Source organism: Scophthalmus maximus, chromosome 19 (genome assembly GCF_022379125.1).
Source record: "Scophthalmus maximus strain ysfricsl-2021 chromosome 19, ASM2237912v1, whole genome shotgun sequence".
Lineage (NCBI taxonomy): Eukaryota > Metazoa > Chordata > Actinopteri > Pleuronectiformes > Scophthalmidae > Scophthalmus > Scophthalmus maximus.
Window position 1 is genome coordinate 4,288,037 of NC_061533.1, and position 24,416 is coordinate 4,312,452.

General features: G+C 48.3%; 1 protein-coding gene across 2 annotated transcripts in view; it reads left to right on the plus strand.

Moving 5' to 3' along the window:
• The window catches only part of kremen1 (kringle containing transmembrane protein 1), a 54,157-nt gene extending 30,678 nt beyond the window's left edge, over positions 1-23,479 (plus strand). The window contains exons 4-9 of one of the 2 annotated variants that reach the window (XM_047329283.1): positions 12,823-12,947; positions 14,813-14,972; positions 15,600-15,932; positions 18,542-18,781; positions 19,356-19,440; positions 20,560-23,479. In XM_047329283.1, the coding sequence (XP_047185239.1) occupies positions 12,823-12,947; positions 14,813-14,972; positions 15,600-15,932; positions 18,542-18,781; positions 19,356-19,440; positions 20,560-20,719 (1,103 nt within the window). In that variant the 3' untranslated portion in view covers positions 20,720-23,479. The remainder of the gene's footprint in view (positions 1-12,822; positions 12,948-14,812; positions 14,973-15,599; positions 15,933-18,541; positions 18,782-19,355; positions 19,441-20,559) is intronic. The other variant, XM_035640854.2, reaches the window with a different exon arrangement.
• The last annotated feature ends 937 nt before the right edge of the window (positions 23,480-24,416 follow it).

A 24,416-nucleotide genomic window follows, 5' to 3' on the forward strand; every position in this document is an offset into this window, starting at 1 on the left:
TGGTTCTCTGTACTGCAGGGCAGTTCGGCGCTGATGCATTGTGTCGGGCAGAGGAGCCTCAATGTTGTCTGGCTCAGCAATGAGGTGTAGTACTGTATTTCTAATGAGGTGTGAGGTGTTTTCTCGTGGGGCCTGTGGCCAAGTAGGTTCACCAGATGCAAGCCAGAGCAAAAAAATATAATTAAGACACCCTAGTTTTTAGTTTTACAAAAGAGACGACGGACGATGATAAGCTCAAGTCGAAAGTTCAATAGTGATGGCGAATCGAAAGATTTGAATGAAAAGTTGCATGATTCAGTCAAGCGTTGAGAAGACTACGCAAATATTAGCAATAGCGCTGCTTTATGCTGCGTTATTTTGGGCGTCTGCAGCTAATATAAAAATACTAATTTTGTTCAAAGCTTCCGCGGAATGTCCTTCCAGTGCGGAACATGCGAAGAGGCTCGCAGGGTGTTCCACACTGGAAGGACGTTTTGTTTTGTTTTGGCTCCTTGGAGTTGCCAAGCATTTCGCCCGATGATACGTCCTGGCTGAATTCGATTGACACGAAGCGAAACTTGTCGGGCTGAAAGTCTTTGGAGGCGTTTGCCAAGACAAAGACACTTTCATCTGGAAGCGTTGGAAGCTCGTCTCTCAACAGCAATAAAACCAAGAAAAACTTGTTGTGCAACTGTGTTTATCCTGCAGCGAGGAGACGTGCAGCGCCGGCGAGGTTTCCCCCGTGTTCCAGTGCAGTTAAATGCTAATTTACAATGCATATAACGGGGAGGATAATTATAAGAATTTAAGGAAAACCCGGGAATAAAAAGTCACAAAATGAAAATCTCTGGGGGTTTGATGAAGTTGATTGTTACCCATTTCAAAAAGTCGACAAAATTATAATAGAGCCTGTTGACAGGATGGAAATCATTTTCCTTCTTCATACATTTTTTTATAAATTATATCACATTGTTATTGTCGCTGACAATACTTGCAATTACAACACCATCTTGGATAATGACACTCATTATCTCCGAGACAGAATTCCCGTAAACGACTTTGATGTTTTTTGAAACAGAGCTGTCAGTGTGTTTGCTCTTGACTAATTAACCGACTTGATGTGTGACTTACAGTAGGTTACACTTTGATCTCTTCGAACAACTGAGGGAATGTCTGATGAACCTCGTCTGTCACCAAGAGACACTAGTTTCCATCCAGGCAACACAGCAGTTTGGCAAGCTCGCAGCCACACCTCAAAGACATTTAAAAAAAACAATGTTGTTCCTTTACGTGTTCAAGCTTTTATTTCCAAGCATTAATCGGAATATGCAGTGATGAGACACCGCCTTAATTAAGAATGATTTATGGCGCAAACTCCCAAGTATGACCAAATCGTTTTAACCTCAGTTGCTCAATTTCTTTACTCAAATTCAAGCTCGGGCAGTTGACACTGACTTCAGCGATGATGACCTCACTGTTCCGCTAGTGTCACTCTGAGGTTGACTTTTATTTTCCGTTAAACAACTATTCCACAACCATTGGATGCATGGCCATGGAATTCCTAACAAGCATGTTCCCCAGAGGATACACTCTAATGATGCTAGTGATCCTCTGATGTTTCATGTTGCTGCACCTGCGGGTCACAGCCTCCAATTATCTTCAATATCTCACCAGGAATTGGCAAAAAGATAATTATATATATATTCAGGCATTCACAGGCCCCAGATGATAAATACTAATCTCTATAGAGATCACCAGACTTCTTGTTTTTTCACCACCAGAACGATCACATCTGTTGTTGAGTGAAACGTTTTTATTTTATTGGTTTTAAATGACATTAAATCTGATGAAGACATTCATGGCCCCCGCAGGATGATTTGTAACAACTTTGTTGTTCCTCTGACTTTTTCCGCAAAGAGCCGACCTCGGGTCAAAATTTGAATTTCACATCATCATCTTCCACCATTGGCACGTAAATACAGAAATAAAAGGGCCACAGATGAGAAAAGTAAAAAGAACTAGTTATAAAGAATAGACAGTGAGATCAGAGCCAAGGAGAAGAAACCCATCACATGTAAGAATATTGATTTGTGAGCCTCGTAAAGATGAAGAGGCAGAACTCATGCCAACCGACTGATACAGTCAGTAATTATATAATACACACACCTGCACACTTAGTTTGTTGAAAATTACAGTGCTGGGAAGAAAATAAAAAACATTTTAAGAAACATCTTTGAAGATTTTATTATTGGCAGGAAAGAAAAACAAACGGCTGAATGAACCTAGGAGCGGAGAACAAATACAATTCAAAAAAGCACGATGCCGAGCGGGACATGTTGGACTCAGGAACCTTAGCCTGCCTCCTTCCTCCTTCCTCCTACCTCCTGCCTCCTGCCTCCTTCCTCCTTCCTCCTTCCTCCTTCCTCCTGCCTCCTGCCTCCTTCCTCCTTCCTCCTTCCTCCTTCCTCCTTTCCCCTTCCTCCTGCCTCCTACCACCTACCTCCTGCCTCCTGCCCCCTACCTCCTACCTCCTGCCTCCTACCACCTACCTCCTGCCTCCTGCCCCCTGCCTCCTGCCTCCTACCTCCTACCTCCTGCCTCCTACCTCCTACCTCCTACCTCCTGCCTCCTGCCTCCTACCACCTACCTCCTGCCTCATGCCCCCTACCTCCTGCCTCCTGCCCCCTGCCTCCTACCTCCTGCCTCCTGCCTCCTACCTCCTGCCTCCTACCTCCTACCTCCTACCTCCTACCTCCTTCCTCCTGCCTCCTGCCTCCTGCCTCCTACCTCCTGCCTCCTACCTCCTACCTCCTGCCTCCTGCCTCCTACCTCCTGCCTCCTACCTCCTGCCTCCTACCTCCTGCCCCCTGCCTCCTACCTCCTGCCCCCTGCTTCCTACCTCCTGCCTCCTACCTCCTGCCTCCTACCTCCTACCTCCTGCCTCCTGCCTCCTACCTCCTGCCTCCTACCTCCTGCCTCCTACCTCCTGCCCCCTGCCTCCTACCTCCTGCCCCCTGCTTCCTACCTCCTGCCTCCTGCCTCCTGCCTCCTACCTCCTGCCTCCTACCTCCTACCTCCTGCCTCCTGCCTCCTGCCTCCTACCTCCTGCCTCCTACCTCCTGCCTCCTACCTCCTGCCCCCTGCTTCCTACCTCCTGCCCCCTGCCTCCTCAATCTCACGGAAATGTCTGAAAAGTCCTTTTTTTGGCCTCACTGCCCTGGGTTGGAGAATTAAAGAAAAAAAACAAAAAACTTAATATATCTACCGACCAAATGAATCATTATAAATGTTTCATAGATATACACCAACATCCTCTTTTGAAAAGTAATTTTTGTTGTGTAGAATTACCACAAGTGCTGTGTGAGTAGATTTAAGAAAACAAATTTAAAATCTGCACGCTCGTAGTTTTTTCTTCTTCTTGCAGCATGGCCTCCTCATGGGGATGAAGTTAACTTTCTGCTCACATTCGACTCGTTCACATCTTCAAACTGGAGAAAAAGGGGAGACACAGAGATGTTTCACTTTAAAAAAAAAAGGCACTGGCATCTGTTTCTCTTAACCCCTCAACCAACATTAGATCTGTCATTACCTGGTGAAGAAGAGGGTGGGGGAGCTTTGAGCATGCATCATTGTTATCTCACGCTGACCTCTGACCTCCTTTAGCTCCACCCACACAGCTGCCCTCAGGTGAAATACCTGCCTGCAGCGGCGCGAGGGGAAACTCTCAGACAGAAACTAGAAGCGTCGAGACAACTCTCACAATAGCAAGCCAGGGGACACCAGGTAGATTTAATCTCTCCCTCTCTGCCTGGCTCCTTCCCTACGCTCAACGTGGCCGGGGTTAAATCAGCCAGGGGCCATTAGGGAATTAAAGGTATTGATTACGAAGGCGAGCTGGTTGCGTAGAATGTTTGCTAATGAGAACAAGTAGACGGCCATTGTGTAGTGGTTGTCTTGTGTGTGTGTGTGTGTGTGTGTGTGGGGGGGGGGGGGGGGGGGGGGGGGGGGTGAATACCTGGTCAACCAATGTAGCGGCCCTGGAGCGAGGGCTCAAATGCAGAAAAGCAGGGCTCTGCACGAGTGCAATACATGTTATTATGTGGTCAGATAATATTGAAGCCGGTGCCGTTCCAGGTCACAGTGCGTGTGTTTGTTGTGTGTGCTCTGCTGTTTGGCTAAATCTGATCAAAAATGTATTATCATATTCTATATGACCTGTAGCAGCAATAGAGGCTCCCTGTGGCTGTGCTTTGTCATAGCACTGCTTTGAGACAAATGTTAACAACAACAACAACAACAACAACAGTAAAACTAGTATAATGGTGCTGATATTTTGTTATATTAAAATGGTAATTGTGTTCACAATCTTAATCTAGCATTTAAGAATGCAAACATTTGCACTGAAGACAACGTCGAGCGGACTTAAGGGAAATTCTTGTGGTTCATCCTGTGGGAACCATGAAATGTGCCCTTCAACTTTTTTTAATATTTCAGATTGACTCCTAATGATTTTGATGACTTTCATCTCTTTTTTCCCACAGTTCCCTTGTGAGATTTTTTTTCAAATGGCACAAACTTACAGAGAACGACGACATTTGCTAAGTGAAAACAAGCAAAAGTGAAAGAAGGCAGCAGGATAAAAGCAATATGAAAACTAAGACAGCACCGGTAATAGAAACTAAAGGCAAGAATAAGGCTAAGAAATACAGTGAACTACATAAGATATGTGTTTTTTTATAAAAAATTGGAAACAAATGAACAAAATTTAGAAAATGAAGGTAATGCATATGTGCACATATACTGTGAACTGTACACACACACAACATGTGCACTTATGTACCTTTGTGTCATCCCTCTAATAACTTATCTTGACCAACATCTGAAGCAGCAGATGATGAATGTTTTCGGCGACCATCTGAAGAGTTCCACACAAGACAACCTGAGGATCGATATACATCTGGTAACCTGCCGTGGAATTTACTATGCACAGTGTTGCCCCACAGGATGGTCCTTAGGAATATTTCTGTCTGATGTGACTCGATATCGATCATTGTTTTGTTCCGCCCCTCGAACGGAAACGTCAACTGTAACACACAAGATGCAGTGTGTAATTATCTGATTGGCCACAAAAATTAAAGAGGGCATTAAAACTACCCCCCGAGCCCCATTGGTTAATGACCACATCTTCCTTTTTTTTTTTCTTCGCCGGCTCCAGCTTTAGAACCAAACATTCCTTGGTTTAGTACCAGGGCTGATTAGGTGCTGAGAAAATAATTGGAACGCTGTTTATAGGCTTCTTTACTTTCATATTGTCGAGGTGTAATTGGCTAAAAGCGCCTTCGAGGGGCCATTACCGCTTCTTCTTCTTCTTCTTGTTCTTCTTGTTTTAGACGATGTCTGGAACAATACTTTTCCCCCCTCTTGCTGGCAACACTGCATCAGCAGCGCTGTTTCAATGTCAGTGGTCCCAGTTGAGTGACGTAAGAATGATGCACTTTTACTTTGCAGCTCACAAACACGCAACTTGCATCTTTCCAATCAAGTAAATATATAATATAAAAATCGCATAATGGTATTGTAAAAAAAATTTAAAAAAAATAAAATTATGTATTCAACTTTTTTCCAAACCAAACACATCAATGTGACGTACGGGGGAGAGTCATCGTAATGCTATTCTCCGTATGCTCGATCTCTATTCGGTTCTATTCTCTCTCTCTCTTGCACTTTCCTGGGGACTGTTGTTGACGTCCGGACGAGCCGGAAGAAGTCGACCTCTTTGAAAGCGAATGCTGATGAATGGACGTGCACCACCGCCAGCGCTTATCTACCGCCTCAGGTGGTCCCAGAGCGTCGGCGCTCATCGTTTCATCTGCGGATATCAGGTCCTCCGCGACTCCTCGGGACGCACAGATCGGACCCTTTGGGGTGTTTTTTTCAGGGGGTGGGGGGGCAGACTGATGCGGTGTGGCGGCCATTTTTCACCTCTCTTCCCTGCATTGTTCAGCATCGCTCGTCGAGAAAGGCACTAATTATTCATTTCAGGCTCTGACTCTTCCCTCTAATTAGATGGTTAGTCACTCTCCCGGGGCCCTGGGCAGGGAAATTGATCTCCTCCATCTCAATCTGGTTGTAACACACACACACACACACACACACACACACACACACACACACACACACACAAAGGGCCCGGCAGTGTGTTTACAACAAAAAGAAAGAAGAAGAAAGTCCCAGAGGCAAAGTCCGTCTGTTAGATACAAATACTTCTGTCATTCCGTCCGATAATAAGTTCCTTATTGTCCAACTGTAAACTCAACAGTTTCTCATGTACTGAACAATTTATGATCTGCAAAGCATGAACCCAACAGACCCACATGAAAGCAAACTCCCACCTCCTCGCAAATAAATAAATAAAAAGAACAACACAGTGCGTCCAGAAATGCTTTTTTTTTTTTTGGTCCCGGGGGGAGTTGGTGGCATTATTTTATTTTTTCTTCTGTTTCTCTCGTGTTCTCATAAGCTGTGGCGCGGGTCGACGCGACTAATCACAGGCCCCGCATGAAAATGCGGCAGCTGTATTTGTTTATGCATCGAGTGTACCGTACTGCAAAAGGCGTAATACATGGGGCCGGTGGAGACACAATGAGAGGGAGACAGGGCGAGGAGGAAAGGGCAGGGGCAAAGAGGGAGAGGGAGAAAAATCGCACCAACACCAAGTGTAATAAGCGTTGTTCCCTCGCGGTGTTGCAGTCCAAATTCCTGGGTAGGCGGTGCACGCTCAGCGTCAGATTCGGCAGGCCGGGGAATAGTGGGCGTGTTCCCGAGGCTTTAACATACCTGTGTTTTAAATTACACGAATCCAGCCTTTGAGCACTGGAGGAATGCGCTTTTACAAAAAAATAAAATAACCAACCCCCGCTTCTCCTCGTTTGACCCCGCGGCTCTAACGTACTTTCTCTAATGTGGAAAGCCTCTTGGTTTTGTTTGTTCCCGGCCGCGGTGTAATCGGATGTTAATGAAGCAGTGTGTGCTGCGTAAGGCATTCGATGAATGTAAAGGTTAATTTTTGGCCAAACAGCGGCCGGGGGGGGGGGGGGGGGGGGGGGGGAATTCCTGTGGATTCTTTTTCTCCAATCTGTTATCGGAGATACTCATCGCAGATTCACACGTCTCCCGATGTAGTTTACTCTCTTTCCAAATCTCTCGAGATGCCAAACTCAATATGGGAAAATAATCAGTGGGGGGGGGGGGGATGCTACCAGCTCGATGAGGCGTGAAAAGGAAAACAGTTAAATGTTTATACATTCACATCGCTTGTCAGAAGACGAAGCATGTGAAAAAAATGCAAACATGGAAAGATGAGGGAGGCGATAGCGGCGGGTTTTTGGAAGCGGTGCCTTGGCCTCGTCGGTCCGTGACGTCGTTTTCGTCCACGCAGCTGCAATGTGCTTATATATGTTGTTCTGGTATTTCAAGGTCACACCTTTGACAGAACATCTCGCCCCCGCTGCGTCAACATCTTCAGGTGTTCAGTCGCCCTCATGTCACACACGCGCACGCACACACACACACACACACACACTCTGCAGAAAGATATATGGTGAAGCAGCTTTCTGTAATCATGCACCGAGGATGCGGAACGAACTCCCACTACGTGTTAGACACGCATCCTCCGTCGGCACGTTGAAAATACTGCTTGAAACTTATTTGTATGGTCTCGCATTTAATTGATTTAACTATGTCTTTTCGTTTAGTTTCTTTTATTCATATAAGATTATGATTATGATTAGGTTTATGTTTAAAAAATATATATTTCTTAGATTTTGTAAAGTGTGTTTTGTGCCTGATACCGCAATTTCCCAGCTTTGGGTCAATAAAGTACACCTACCTACCTGTCTACCTACATGCACCTACCTGCCTACCTTCCTGCCTACATGTGCCTACCTACTTACATGTACCTACCTACTTGCCTGCCTACCTACCTACCTGCCTACTTGCTTACATGTACCTCCCTACCTACCTGTCTACTTGCCTACCTCCGCCTACCTACCTACCTGCCTACTTGCCTACATGTACCTCCCTACCTACCTGCCTACCTACCTATCTAGCACACATTATTATCTTATTATGTTCTGCTCCCGTTCTGTTTTCTTTTGATCTAAGCACCTTAAGCTGCATGAAGATAAAGTTTATCGTCATTATTATTTATTCTTGTCGAGCCTCTCAGCTGTCTGTACTGTATGTAGTACAACCAGCTACTACTTTAACTACCAATGACTCTGCAGATTTTATGTCCGATTTATTGTTTTGCTTGTAAGATCACGAAGCTGTTCAGTCTACTGTCAAACATTAATAATAAAACCATCGTACCCTGTGTCATCGCATCTTCTCAGATGATGAGAGGACCTGGAACCCTCTCGAGTTCTAACAGTGATTACGAAGTAGAGACTTTGAAAAGGTTCATCGTTCCTGAAGGACTCTCTCTCTCTCTCTCTCTCTCTCTCTCTCTTACCTCATCTTTTTAAGTGATATTATCTGGCGCACTGTGGCGGGCGGATGCAAAACGAGCAGAGTCTGGCTGTAAAAGAGTAAATCTATTTTGTAAAAAAGAAAAGAGAGAGAGAGAGAGAGAGAGACATCCAGACTCCCATTAAAACAACAACAACAACAACAACAACAACAACAACAACAACAACTCTTCTTTGACCCTGCCCTGCTCTCTATGTCTGCCCTGGGTTTTTTCTTCTTCTTCTTCTTCTTCTTCTTCTTTTTCTTCTTCTTCTTCTTCTTCTTCTTCTTGCTCCTCTGCCTCCAGATGTCATAGGAATTTTAAATCTATAATTATGTTTCCTTGATAACATGTTAACCCCCCCCCCCAGCTCATCAACCTACATGCATGCTCTCCCGCCATGTGCAGCACATGTTTGACGTTGTTTGTTATATTCCCGTGTATTGTTTTTTTCCCCCTCTCTCTCTCTCTCTCTCTCTCTCTCTCTCTCTCTCTCTCTCTCTCTCTCTCTGTCTTTCTTTCTTTCTCACTGATGTGCTTTGGGTCGGCGGCGGCGTTTGTTGTTGTGTCTTTCGCGTCGACAGCGGTGTCTCCTGTTCCGTGCCAAACAAGACATCCCATGCAACTCTGTTGTTTCGCCCCGCCGCCGCCGCCTCCCGTCGGCATCGCGCCCCGTTGCATTGTGGGAAGGCTAACTAACTGCTCTCTTTTATTAATCCCGGGGTGAGGCGAGGCAGCCGGCTGCCAGCTTGTGATGAGTCTGGCTGCGGTCGGGCCTTGTTTAGTTTCCCTTTTTCTTTTTTTTTTGCTACACTCTTTTGAAAACTTTGTGGGAGTCCCGTCCCTCCGCGGGAGGGGATCAGAGGTCTGGTCCGGGGCCGACTCGGAGAATTTATGCACCTTGTGTTTCCTCCATTTCTCCCCTCTGGCTTGTAAAAGTCTAAATTCTAGCAGCAGCTTTGAAGTGTTTCAGAGTGTGTTTGTGTGTGTGTGTTTCTTTTGGTCCTTTATTGTACATGGATATATTTGCACTTGTTGCACCTGCAAAGCAGATGTTCTTCTCAAAAAGGAACAATGCTTTGCGTTCAGGCCTTGTTTCATGCAAGGGCAATTTAATTTTTTTTTGGGGGGGGGGGGGTCCTGTACATGCAGCGCTGCCTTCTCTGTCTCCAGTTCCGTACCAACCTCCCAACGCTTCTGGTGAGATACGATCCCACCACCTGCTGCTCTTCAGCCAGGGCCTCACGGCCCCCCCCCCCCCCGGGACAACGACAAAGACAGATAAATTGACCGTAGTCTGCAATCTTCCTGTCAAAGCAGAAATGAAAAAGAAAAGAAAAGAAGCACTGCTGCCTTTAATCTTGGCTGCTGAGCCCTGCAGAGGCATTTTTTTTTTTTCTCCTCCTCCGCTTTTTTCAAAAGCTCCATTGAAGTGGTACCTGCCTTGCTCGGAGGGCTGGTTGCTGGTTCCCAACCAGGTGTTTATCTCGCCCCTCTCTTCTCTGCTGCTCCCCCCTCCCACACACATTCGCTCATGGGATTAATCCACTTGAGCAAAAACGGAAAAAATACCTGAGATTACTCAGCGTTTCCCCCACCCCCAAAAAAATGGGGACACTGCAAAGCCAAAAACTCGCCAGTCACTTCACGGCCGGCAAACATGGGTGAACCCCCACCCTAACCCCCCCCACCCCCCTCCTCTCCCCCAACTGTGGTGGACATTTCTTGTGCGCGGAATTTGAAACATGTCACACCCCCCCCCCACCCCCGCTGCCCCTGTGTGTGTGTGTGTGTGTGTGTGTGTGTGTGTGTGTGTGTGTGTGGTCTTCAGCAAGGTTACTCCAGTTCATGAAGGCACTTCTGAGCGACGCTCCTCGACTCAGATGTTATCCATAGTCAAATTGGGTTGTTTATGAATCGATACGTTGTGCAGACTTCCAATATTCATTCAACATTGAATCATACAAGCCTGCCAACTGCTGGGTGGAACTCGCCGTCGAGCGGGAAGCTTTTCAACATTCAAAGAACCGTAGAGGCTCCAGAGACTTTTGGTTCTAGGACAGTGGCTGTTACACAGAGTTGGGGGACGAGGGGACGGGGGGACGGGGGGGGGGGACGACAAACGGCCCCACAGTCTCCCAGCTTGTTGTCAGACTCTGCCGCATCCACAGAGCGGCACATTGTCAGACAGGACATGCTTCTGTGTGATATCAAAAACCTGTGTGGAACAACGCAAATGTACAGTAACGCATTGCTCTCTGTTACATGTGCGAACCGAATGACAGTGCATCGCCGCATTCATATTTGTATTCGGCGAAACGACGAGCTGCGGCGGCTCCACTTAGAAGAAATGGTCCGTCTTTTATTATCACTGTATGTTTTTAATTTCCAGTCATTTTTCTCCCCCCCCCCGTTTTTTTTTTTTTACGAGACTTTCTGCACGAAACTCCATTTCCAACCGGAAAGCATCAATCACACTTTGTATTAAAGATGGTTTGTGGCTCATTTAATTTGCAATTGAATTTGCACACAGATGCCCCGACAAGGAACAAGAACACGCTGTAATATCACATGCTCTTGATTTCTTTGCGTCCGTTGTGTGAGTCAAAAGCGGCGCTGACCGCAATTTTCTCCGGCACACAGTCTTTGCCCTTGTCTTTTTCCCGTCTCCGCCGTTATGAGCTCTTTTGTCGCCCCCGTGTTTGGACGGCACCGATTCCGGTCAGACGGAAGGAGCCGTGTGGGAGGAATTTAGCGAAACATGCAGTGAGACGTGACTTTCAGACTGTGGAAAACACTTCCGCTCGTCAGGGTTGTCGTGAAACAAGAGTTGGCCTGTTTGAATGGCAACGAGAGACAAATCTTGCAAGCGGGCTGCAAGAGTGCCGGAGGCTTCGTCGGCACTTCCTGAGATGTTGTGTTTGACTTTGAAGAGTGTTTTCTGGTTGTAGCGCACTGAAAGAGTGAATTACATTCGATGAATCCACGGCGGATGTGATGGAGGTGAGCTGTCTCACTTGAGTGTGATCTTGTAAGGTGTCGAGCGTCCGCCTGTCTGCCTGTGATCCATCCATCTGCGGTTGTCGGCCTATTTGTGTCATACATCCCCCGTGCGTGACATGTCCAATGTTCAGCAGTCGTCGATGTAATCGGCTGCCACGATGGACAAAACCAAGAGTGTTTTTAAAAAGGACAAATGAATATGCAGCTTGTTTATCCTTTCATGAGAACTTTTCAGTCCAAATAAAAATACGCTGTTAACAATGAGTTTTACTCATGATCCGGTGTCACCTTTGTGCTTTAGTGGCTAAAATTGAACCTGTGTTTAACGCAGACTTAAAGCTACAGTGTGTAATATTTAGAAGAACTTGAAATTCGATATATTGTCCATAACTATGTGTTCATCTACGTATAATAATCAGTGAATTTTGTATCAACTGTGAACGAGTTAAATAGCGTTACATGAGGTGGACCTGACCTCCGTGTGAGTCGCCGTGTTTGCTACGTCCTGTTGAATACGGTTGTTGAACAAAACGGTTCCAGAATAAGTTGCGTTCGCGTAAAATTTTCAGCGCCGCCGGGAAAACCGGAAATGGAATCAGCGGTGCGCCACCGTAAAGTGACCCCCGTCGGGCGCTCAGTTGGCTGCGGTTTGCAACTTTACCACCAGATGCCGCCAGAAAATTACCAAAATTACGCACTGTAGCTTTGAGGTGTTGGACTTTTGGATGTTGCCATTTGTTTGATGATCCCCCTACAATTTTTTTCTTTTTTATTTCCCAGCAACCTGATGCAACTTGTTCTCACATCTGACGGGGTACATTTCCCAGATTCCAGCTCTCTCTCTCGTTCTCTCACAATGACTCCGACATCTCTGTTCCACTCGTCCCCCTCTCCAGTCCGCTCTCCCTCCTCCTCCTCCTCCTCCTCCTCCTCCTCCTCGTCTCTTTTCTTCTGGGGCCAAAATGTTGGCTTGCCTGTTGGAAATTCACGCCGAAACATCCAAACACACAACTGAATGTTTGTGGAGTGTGTCAGCCCAGATTGGTCTTCGGGGGGGGACATCTGCGAGGCACAAACATGATGATAAAACATGGACATCTTAGGGGACGTTCTGACAGGGAGAAACACTGTCGTCATATCCAACACCCGTTAGGGGACGGATCTTGAAAATGATCCGGCGGGGAAAGCTGGATCGAGAAAAAAATCGTGTTAAAAAATGAAAATAAATCCTCCCATTGTAATTGTGCAGGGAAATGCCAATAGCCAGAATGTGATACCGATTGCATCTGAGCTGTGTCACTGACGGTTTCTCTCTCCTTATCTCTGCGCAGTGCCGGGGAACTTGGGCTGCTTCAGGGACAGCGGCGACCCGCCCACGCTGTCGGGCACCAGCGAGACCTCCAACAAACTCACCATCCAAAACTGTATCAGCTTCTGCAGGAAGCAGCGATACAAGGTACGTTGAGAGGGGAAATGAGGTTTGTGCAGGAATAAAACGGGGAGATGTAAGTCGCGTGTCCTCAAATGATCAGATTATCTCACAGGAGACATCTACATGAAGACCCGTTTGCTCACACACGTCTTCCCTCTCCGTCTCCATCTTAATTTGAATGTGTCCTTCGGGGCTGCAACTTGTTTGGTCCATAAAATGGCGATCGTGTTTCGCAAAACCACCAAGATGATGTTTTTTTTTCGTCCACACACCAAAGATATTCAGTTCCCTGTCACAGAGGAGCAGAGAAACCAGAAAAATATTCACGTTTGAGAAGCTGAAACAAGGGAATTTTTACTTTTTTTTCATAAAAAATACTTGAACCGATTAATCGATTATTAATAATAGGCGACTAATTCAGTCCTTTCCTGCTCTGCGGCCTGCCCGTTGCATTAAAAAGCATTTTCCGAACAGTTTCCCAAAAAAACCCAAATAAAAATCTGCTCATATCCGATAGAAAGAAAATGTCCCTGTGAATTGCCCGCGTCATTTCGACAATGAAGCTTTTTATCTAAACCGTCCGCATTCGCAAGCGGCCAACTGACAATTATCGCCCGTGTTGCCGACAGCAGTCGGCCCGTGCCGCCCTTCATTCAGCCGCCAAACCCCCTTTGTTTCAAACCGACCGGCGCGTGATGGACCGTCACGCCGGTCGAGGCTTGACAGCTGGAAATGAATGGTTATGAGCCCGCCATTGGCCGCCTCCCCCTCTCCAATGGCGTCCTTCCCATCATGCCATTGTCCCAGCTGTAAACAGGGCCAGGTGTTCAGGTGATTTTTTTGGGGGGGGTTTTCGGTCCCAGCAGATCCGCGCTCAGCTCCGTCAGCGTTGACAGGTACTGACGGCTCGTCCCTGCCCCCCTCTCACTTTCGACAGATGTCGCAGGATTGCGGCGGCATCCTTCTGCCTGTACCCCCGGACCGACGCCGTCCGCTACTCGCCCCATGTGCGACGTCGGTGCCTCGGAAGCATCAGATCCCATGTGACTTTTGAGGACAAAGAGCATGTCTGATGAGCGAGACGAGCGATCCGCCGCCTATGTGCTCCGTCGGAATCATTCACGCCGGTGCCCCCCCCCCCCCCCCCCCCTTCCCGCACGCGTTGATTCATTCAGTCATCAGATCAGAACAGTGCAACAAAGGACGAAGCTTGATACGAGGTGACGAGGGCAGACGCTGCATTCAATTCCTATTCCATGAGACGCAAGAGTGGGAAGTGGGATTTGCAGTACCTTCGCTTGTGCGAATTCATCGAGGGGCCTGAAAGAATTGGACAATGGCGTCCTTTCGAATGCAGGACAGTAGTTCTTTTGAGAACCGGCAGCCAGTGGTGGCGAGGGGTCAAGACGTGTGAAGGTTGGCGGTTCACATTCCTGCGGATGGCCATGCGTTCAGGAACAGTCTTCGAAACCGTTTGGATTTCGACAAAAACGTGGCTAGGTGCTCCCGCTGTAGAACGGTTGATCCTCTGCACCCTCGCGTGTGGCCGTGTGTTTTTGGAAGGAGGCCGAGAGGATGTGGTCGTCCGGGTCACTGCGTCGCGTAGTCGCGAGAGACGGAGCAATTAGGGCTCGTTTCACTCCCAAAGAGGGAATGGAGCTGCGTGTCGTCAAGAAGTTCAAAAGTGTGATCACAATTTCACATCAAGGTCATGTGAGAAAACAATCCATAAGACTATTATTTGAATCTGACTTTTAATCTTAATCCCCTCAGTCATCAGAACGACTCCCTTAGCGTTCCCCCTTTGTGGCGCCGATGTTCCCCCGAATTATGGATTCATGAAAAGCAGCGTCGCTGATCTGCGTGTGCCTCCTCTCTGTGTCTTGCAGCTCGCCGGTATGGAGTCAGGATACGCCTGTTTCTGCGGCAACGAGGTGGACCTGCCCGACCACCACGGCGGCGAGTCGCCGAGCATGGAGTGCAACCACGTGTGCTTCGGCGACCACACGCAGCCCTGCGGCGGAGACGGCTGGGTCATCATCTTCGACAGTGAGTGTCTGAAATAAATTAATTTAAATGAATAGAACAAATTAAAAAGTTTAAGATAACCAAAGTAATGTCAGAATGCACTTTTACAAATACGTCTGTGTCCGTGGTAATAACCCTTTCTGCAGGTCTGTCATTTCACCATATCATACGTAAACTTTATATCTTGCAATCCTTTGCATATAAAAGGGAGCGTTCAGTGATTTTGAAGTGGGGTTGTATGTGTTACTTATGCATAGTTAATATGTTACCTTATGGAGATGGTGATCATGGATGTCATCTAACGGAGTTTGGAGGAGAAGGATGTTTTTTTTTCCCACTGTTTTAGTTTGCCGCCAGACAGCCGTTTAAGTTTGCCCCTTTTTAATTTAAACCCCACTTCAAAATCACTGAACTGCCCCTTTAAATACTTTCAATTTGAGATGTTCTCAGTAAACTTTTGTAAGAACTTTGAAATGAATCAAGGACTAATCCAACTTTTTTTTTGCGGGTGTTAAATTTGTCGTCTATTTCTCTGAGATTAAAAAAAGAAAGAAAAAAAAGTCTGTGTATTAGTTATATTTAATCAACCTTACCCCTTATCTGGGTTCATTCCTTTTCTCCTCTGTCTCCGTGCTCTCTCCCCTCCAGCCCGGGTCGGGGCCTGCGGCGGGAACTACTCCGCTCCATCGGGGGTGATCTACTCGCCCGACTTCCCCGACAAGTACGGGCCGGGCCGCGTCTGCTACTGGACCGTCCAGGTGCCCGGGGCGCACGCCCTCCTCTTCAACTTCACCTTCTTCGACATTTCCCACCAGACGGACATGGTGGAGCTGCTGGACGGCTACACCAACCAGGTGGTGGCCCGCTTCGACTGGCGCAGCCGGCCGCGGGAGCTGGTGAACGTCACGGGCGACTTTGTCATAGTCTACTTCTACTCGGACCGCACCAACCAGGCGCAGGGGTTCGCTCTGCTTTACCAAGGTGGGTAATCGACTCGCTTCGGAGGCATTTGAATGAGTCTTTAACAAGTCTCCGGCCCCAGATTGGGTATTAACAATGCGACCTGAGGGCTCCGGAGTGACCACCGGCCACAAAGCCACATTGGCATGCTCGGGTGTGCGCTGGTTGTCACGCCACCGGCCGGCGCTTTCCCCTTTTCATATGCTAGTCAATGTGCGTCCCCCCCCCCCCCCCCCCCCCCCCCCCCCCCCCCCCCCCCCCCCCCCCCGGGTGATACTGCACATTTAAATAATGCTTTGCTTTTCCTGGAGCTCGCTCTCTTATCAAGCCGCAGCAGGCCGCGCCGTGCTCCTCGGCGCATTGCACGGCGAGTTCTGATCCACGCCAGCCCACATACAAAGTACTGCGATTCCATGCGTCGTGCCCCCGGGAGGGCCCCGAGGAGCCGCGGGGGCCACGGAGGGTTGAGTTCATCGCGGTCAATTATTTAATCATCTCCGGACAAATGTGAAGAATGAAAAAAGGGAAAGCTGTCCTCTGTCGTTTTTTTTTTACATCATCTTCTCTCACGATGAGTCTGAATATTCTCAGTGCACCGACAATGATTTAATAGATACACAACCGGATGTCATTCAGCATAGGTGACATCGAAGCTGGTCCTCCCTCCTCCCTCTCTGCTTCCATTTGTAATCCTGTTCACTTTCTCTTTCACCCGCTGGTGACTTACAGTATAAGAACAATATCGGAGCGTCCAAAAACCCTTTTGACCTCTGGACAGGCACGATATATATATATATATATATATATATATATATATATATATAAACTCAGTGGCGGAGTGCGCGGGCGAAATGGCAATTTCAGAGTAAGTGCTCTCAGATGACAATGGCGGAGAGCATTTCAGCCGAGGCCGACTTTGAAGCGCGGTGCTTTTCGTTTGCAAATGGGGAACATGTGCGAAGTTCCTGGGAACGTCGCAGTCAGGTCGAGCTGTTATGTGAGAAGAAACATCCAAGCAAGAGTGAGGGGGGGGGGGGGACACAATACGGCTGGAGTTTACCATTTTCGGGTGGTTTAGAGAGTCAAGTCAGTCATTCGCAGAGTACACAAAGTATCGCATCGTACCACAGCGAGTCCCGCGGAATGGCAACTCAAAGTTCCTGGCTACGATATATATTTCTCTCTGAAGACCTGTTCACGAAAAAGCTGCTGAGAGCAGCGGGTACTGATGGATGGATAGACAGATTTATATTTTTGTTTCTCACGAGCCGCATTTCAGACGTAGGAGTTTGGGTGATTTCGAAATAAATCACATCTTTGTTTTAGGAGCAGTAGACGAAAAAGGCAGAGGAGGTCGTATTTACAGTAAAGGTTATTGCGTTCCTCGTGTGTATCCCATGACTGTGCGCTTCCTGCGACGCGGCCTGTTTACCCCCCACAGGAATGATTGAAGGGGGCGTTAAGTGATCTGCGTCCTCATCTCGTGGACGATCACTCCGCTTTTTTCCTCTTCGGCGTCGGAGTCACGGGATCCACAGCTCAGCGCTCGTCTCCCTAAGAGCTATGGAAACCAGAGAAATGACTCACATATGCCTCATTGCAGAGAAACTGCGGTAATATTCTGATGGGGGCTGGGCAACGTGGCTGAATAAAGTCATATTTACAATATTAATCAGAAGATTGAAAGTCTAACAATCACCACTAATACTGGAGATATGAGTTATACTTTGTGAGATGGACAAAAAGAATGACTTACTGTGCTTGAATAATCAAAAAGTCCTAAATTTGTCCTAAATTCTGTTAACTCATTCCATATTTTCCCACTGCTGCTGTCAGCTGTGCTGCTCATGGATAATCACATGCACATGGTGTAAATCTCACTGTAGATGTGATGGTGAGTCAATGAGCGGATGGCGCTACGTGAACAGTCAGCGGCGGGGGTGGGGTGGGGGGGGGTACTACGACTCATCCGAATGATTGCGTTAATGTTTGCACCAAATTTCATGGAAATCCATCAATTAGCCGCGGAGATATTTCAATTTCAAAGTGGCGGGGCCGCCTGCCGACACAGCGTGTCTGAAAAGGTTATACAACTATTTTTGGCAATTCATATATTTAAAAAAACAAAACAGCATTTCGATGACACAGTCCGCTTTTATTGCCATTATGCTTCATTCATATCAGTCTTTTTGGACCGTTGAGGTTGAATTATGTTCTGGTTGCTCAAGCATAGCATCATCATCTATCACTGAGCAGTTGGAAATGCCAGTATGCTGCGTGTGTGTGTGCGTGTGTGTGTGCGTGCGTGTGTGCGTGCGTGCGTGCGTCTGCATGCGTGTGTGTTTGGGGTATTTTGAAAATGCCAGTGGCTCAAGATAATTTTGCACTAAAGCGGAGCCAGAAATCTCAGCACCTGACAAAGTCGTGTTTGGGTCAGTGGCCCCCCTGATCAGCGACAAAAGGTCTGCTCCTGCCACAAGGCAGTAAAAGGTATTGGTTTTTAAAGTTCAGTCGATTCTGATCTAATCTAATATCCTGCACCCACATAGCACGAAAAAAAACAACACTCATCTCTCCGTGAACCTGTGTTAAAGAAATCTTCGTGTGTCCCCCCCCCCCCCCCCCCGCAGCACTGAGAAGCCAAGACACCAGGACGATGGAGGCCGAGGGAGACGGCGAGGACGAGGGCGAGGACGCCCCCAGCACGGCGGGGCCGCAGCTGGCCCGCGGCGTCACCCAGCGCTCCAACAGCACCTCCAACGGACGCTCCTCCCAGATCCTCTACGTGATCACGTCCAGCCCCGGCAAACCGGATCACAACATGCCAGGTCAGTGGGCTGGACGCGGCGAGACCACCGGCCACAGCGCTAGTATGTCAACACCCCTGATACACTACTGCACCATGTCTCTGCCTGTTCTGGGCCGTTGTGGGACGTTTGCTCTTTTTTGCGCGTGTTGCCGCGGGCGCCCGTTCAGCGCGACCCGCTTTCTCTGCACGTGTTGAGATCCTCTGTGTGCGTGTGGACGCTCTGGCTCAGGTGGTCTTCCTGTGATCATAAATAGAAGTAATATGCCGTGTGACGCTCTTGTTGTTTCCATTCCCGTCAGTGACTTTTCGGGGTTTCCCTTGCTGATCACAATCAGGCCTCCTGTCGAAAGCTACTCAGGGTGGACTGACGTGTGCTTTTTAAAAACTTCCCTCAAACACGATTGTTTTTACAAACTCCGAGCGCTCCCGTCTCGAAGGGGGCCGCCTGATTTAATTCTCCGCCAGCGGCGAACAGATGTGCACTGATAATGCATCACCGTTCCTTGACAATTCTCTGGCCCAACACCGCCAACAGGTGTTCCCGGCGGGACCTCGAATAATTTCTTTCTTTACTTGCTTTCAGTCTGCTTTGGCTTCCATTAAAACGCCTGACGTCTCTCTCTCTCTCTCCGCAGTGTGGACCATCTACGCTCTGGCCGCGCTCCTCATCCTCACCGTCGTAGCCATGGTGGCGAAGCTGCTGCTGCACATCACAGTCAAGTAAGTAAAGGAGGGGCGTTCCGACGTGGGCGGTCGGCCAATGCGTCAGATGTCAAAGCGCTTATCTGCGGTGGCGTTTCATTACACGCGTGTCACACTGGGGGGAAGAAGAGGGGGAAAAAAGAAGATAAATGAAGCAGGATGACACTCACGTCAGTCTCGGAAGAAGTTTTGGCATTTTGCAGATCCTTCCGATGCCGGAACTTTTGTTGTGCGTGGAGACGATCCCCGTGCAACTTAGTGACGCCTGTGTGTCGCCTTCGGATCGGGAAAGAGACTCATCTGATGAATCTGTTTGCATTAATACAGCTGGTGGTCACAACATGCCGTTTCCACTCGCTACCTTTGTTTTCCCCCTCCTCAGAAAATCGAATCAGGCGTTACCAATTTCGCGATCGTCTCGTACTCCAGTCAGCCACGCACGGTTTCATCTTTTGATACAAACTGAATTGAGTTGCCAGAGACAGATTATTGTTCTCGTCCTGCACAGGTGGGAATTTCAGAGATCCCTGCACAGCAGTGTGTAATTGAGTTGCATGCTGTAGTTTGGCAAAGTGTTCAGACAGTGTGAGACCGTCAGATTTACACACACACACACACACACACACACACACACACACACCAGAACGTGTCTGTGGACCTACGGGAAACATCTGGGTGTTTGTCTAAACCTTTTAAATTCTGCAAATCAAAAAAAAATGCATTTGCTTTCTGTTTTGCAAGCGAATATAAAAATTGTCAATCGTCTTCATTCATCCTTCCATTTTTGTCTCGAGTGTTTAATGTTTGCATGGAGAAGTTTTAAATCGGTCCACTGGAGTCCTTTGCTCTGTTTTTCGGTTCCTAAACATCCTGCAGGCGCTTGAATCCTTTTTTGCCAAATGGCGCAATATGTATGGAAAAACTGAAACTGGAACATATGTCCCACTATGATAATTGCCATCAGTCTGTGTTTGTGATAAGCCAGGCACGACGTGAGGGATATATATTTAGAGGGCAGTGGGACACCATCTGTATATCCCCTTCCTTTTTTGTTAAACTCCTTGCCACTATGACCTTTTGTGATTCTACTGTTTCCTGCCTTCTAACGCTCTGCCGCTGTCCCTCTTGCTCTCGCAGGTCCCCCAACATCCCCACCGTCAGCGGGTCGGACAGCTGCAGCCAGAGCACGGCGTCCTCCGAGCCCTGGATCATCCTGTACCGGCCCTCCACCATCTCCCTCTTCAAGAAGAAGCTAAAGAACCACCACGGCGACCTCAGCCCCCTGGTGGGCAACTAGCGCCACCGCTGCGCTCGTTCGCCCGTTAACCAAAATACGCCGCCGCCGCCGCCGCCACCCACAACTATTCCGTATCGAGGGGTCATCAGATGCCAGGGCCCCCTCAAGACAATGACTCTCTACGAGGCGCCGCCACGCTGCCAACGCCAACGACCGAGTGGCTAAAGACAATGACAGTGACTGCTGCTAAAAACGGCCCCCCCCCCCCCGCAGGGGCCCCGAGTGGCCGCGCCCTCCCATCACGCTCAGCACCAAAGAGGCGAGGGACGGGCGGGGGCTTCCAGCGACCACCACGGTGTGGGAGAGGAGGGCCGAGAGGAGTGGGACGGAAAGGGAGAAGACAGGACTGGACTGCAGCTCTGACGAAAGATGCTTTTTCAGACGCGCGGGGAGTTATTCTGGTGTTCGGCGAGGCTCCATTTCATCCACACGCGCACACACCTCCGCAATCCCTTCCAGCCCGCGGCCCCGCCGCTGAAGACACAGCTTAGGAAAAAAACCTGGTGCTTTCAGAGTCACAGTGGCGACGGACTCTTCGTCAGTATCACGATGAGGAAACGGAGTCGGTGACACACATGAGCGTAACAGTTCCACACAGCTTCTTCCAACTGGGACGATTGAACACTCGCAGCCCAAACCCCCCCCCACCACCCCCACACAATCCTCCCGTGCAAAGAGTGGTGTATGCAACTGTACTTTTTGATTTCCCCGTTTGCAAAGTGCTGATGTTTTGTTTTTTGTTTTTTTTTTGTTTTTTTTGCGTTTGACATGAAAACCAGCTTTCTGAGGCGGAGGGAAAAGAACGGGGGGCGGCGGAAGTGTCACGCAGAGAGAAGATCTCACGGCACTTTGGGGGTTTGAAATCGCATAGCCGTGAAAAAAGAAAAACCAAAAGATCAGAGAGCGCCCACTCGGTTCACTCGGCGCTCGTGTGGATCTGGGTGGAGCGACGACGATGGAGGGGGTGGAGGGGCGCAGGCGGGGGGGGGCAGCAGCAGCTTGCTGACAAACTGCCATTTAGGGAGACTCGGGGAAGATCTGAGGGCTTTTTCTCTCTTTTTTTTCCTGCTCGTTTGTGGGGTTGGGAGTCGTTTGTCGATGGCGTCCAAGTGCCTTATGGGTCCCCTCCCGCCCCTCGTGATCCCTTTGTAAATCTGTGTGGACGTGAGGAGTTTCATTCCAAACAAAAAAAAACAGGTTTTCCGCCACTTCAATGTAAAGAGAAAAAAAGGAAACAAAACCGATATACGCCATATCTTGTATATCTTGTACAGCCATTTGAAAGCGTTCAATGTTTTAAAACCATGGTACACTCAACCGAACACCTCTCCAGACCGGGTCTCCTACGTTGTTGTTTACTGATGATGTTTTGTACTTTCTTCCCCCCCCCAAAATAACCCCCAACATATAGTCTTTTGGAATAGAGCTCTTCGAGTAGTAACCGACGAGGCTTCAAAAGAAAAACATCTTTCTAATTCTGCCCGTCTTTACCTTTTCTGTGTAGTCTTGGACATTTACTGAACATATTGTTCACATTAAGTTGTCTTTTGATTGCAGGGCGGAGGGGGGAGGGGAGGGGAGGGGAGGGGGGGGGTATTATTGTACATTATGTAATTCAGTGTGGAAATGGAATGATGATATTTATGTGTCCGCTCTTTTTATTTTGTGTCTAGGCAACGCATTTGAGAATCCTGTCAAAGTGCTCTCTGTAACTGCTCATCAACGCAGTGGAATGCGTTCTTTTCTTCTCTCTCTCTCTCTCTCTCTCTCTCTCTCTCTCTCTCTCTCTCTCTCCTTGGAGAGCCGTAAATTGCCTACATTTTTTTTTTTTTTTTTAAATCACAAAATGCTGCAGACCCTCCCGAAGCTTTCGCTTGCCACCTCAATTTCAGGCCCAAAAAGATTTTGCAGTAAACAAGCGGGGACCGAAAGCACTCGGCGGTACTGCGCACGGGCTGACAAGCGGACCTGCAGCCGCGGCGGTGGCGTTTTAAGCTCCTCGCAGAGAAGGTCGACGTCCAACTGGTGCCCCATTGGCGTAGCAATTCCCGCCCAGGAACTGGGTGTTATCTGTGGGCAGGCACCTGCAGATTGGTGCCCCCCCGCCCCCCGGATAGAAATCTCCTAACACACTGTCAGGATGAATACGGAAGAGATCCGAGGCCACAAATGCACTTAGATTTGATTCTGCTTGCCATAAGAAACACTTCTTATTCGCTGTTGGTTTTCAGAATGGAAAAAAAGAGACACGTACCTTTTTGCAGCAGCAGCAGCAGCAACCTGAGCACTTGAGGGACAACAGGTCATATTTTACCCACAATTCAGCAGCGGAGTCAGGTTGGAGTCAAAAGATGCATTTGGAGATCAGCGACCTTTCTCTCGCCCAAATGCGACCCCTGCTCCGCGCTGCCTGCCTGTCTCGGGCTGGATCTCCTCATGTTAATTATGGCAAGACAAGAGCACATGCCCCCGGGTCTGTGTGCGACGTGCAGGGCCGGCCGTGCAGGCGTAGACGGAGCGAGAGCAGGCGAGAGAGCGATGGGGGAAATGAAAGTGCGTTCAAATGTAACACAAGCTAACGACATCCGACAGTTTGAATCTTACAAGGGCATATTTGTTTGGATAACCCTGGTGAATTATGCAACACCCCCCCCCCTTGTTTTTCTGTCCCATCCCTCCAGTCAATCGGTAAAAAAATTCCACGCCATCTCCTCCTGAGCGATGGAAACAAGTCTTTGTTTCAACACCCCCCCCCCCCCCCCCCCCCCCCCCCCCCCCCCCCCCCCCCCCCCCCAAAAAAAAAAACTGTCGTTGATTGTGAATGTCACCACGAGCCCCCGTGGGGGAAAACGATCCTGAAGGGCTTCAGAAACATTGTCTTCATGGAATTGTAAATAGCGGAAGAAAAATAGTGAGATGTTTAATTTATACAGTAAATTATTGTTGTTTTTTTTGTATGTGAATGGGATATAATCTATCTTTTGTATAAGTGAAGTATCTTTGTAGTTTAATTTAATGTGTCCTGGTTGCAAAATAAACACTGTATGCATGTTTCTTACGCCCGTGTCGCGCTCGTTCCTTTTTGTTTCCCTCCGTTCCTTTTTTAGCAAAAAACACAATTCACTTCACCGCTGCACATGATATTGAAACACTTGAGTCGTTGAGGGTCGCGTATGACTTTGTTTGTGAGAATCAAAAGGTGGAATGTGATTGTATTAATCCTGTTTGGCTTAACTAGAATCAGGCTCCAGTTTTTGTTTTTTCTTTTCCCCCGTGGTGCGACATCTGCTCCCCCTTCTCTCTCTCTGTGAAGCTAAATACTTATCAGATATGTAAAATGACTCCCAGACTGTTCGGAGATGCACACACACACACACACACACACACACACATGAAGGGAGGATTTGAAGTGCCATGTGTAACCCATTGGCTCCCCCCTCGCCCCCCCCCCCCCCCCCCCCGGGATGAGGTCAAGCGTGCAACCTGCACATCTTTAGAGGGAAACAGCAGGAGTCCAGCTTTACAAGTGGGACACCATGAACAGAAGAAGAAGAAAAAAAGCAAACATGTGAAGGATGTGTAATAAGCGGGAACACTCGGGGGGATGTTTGGACTTATGATTTATTAATACATGAAAGGTGTCGCTGTCATCAGGTTCTGAAACCGTTTGAGGGCGACGGTGGTGTTTCTCGGCAGC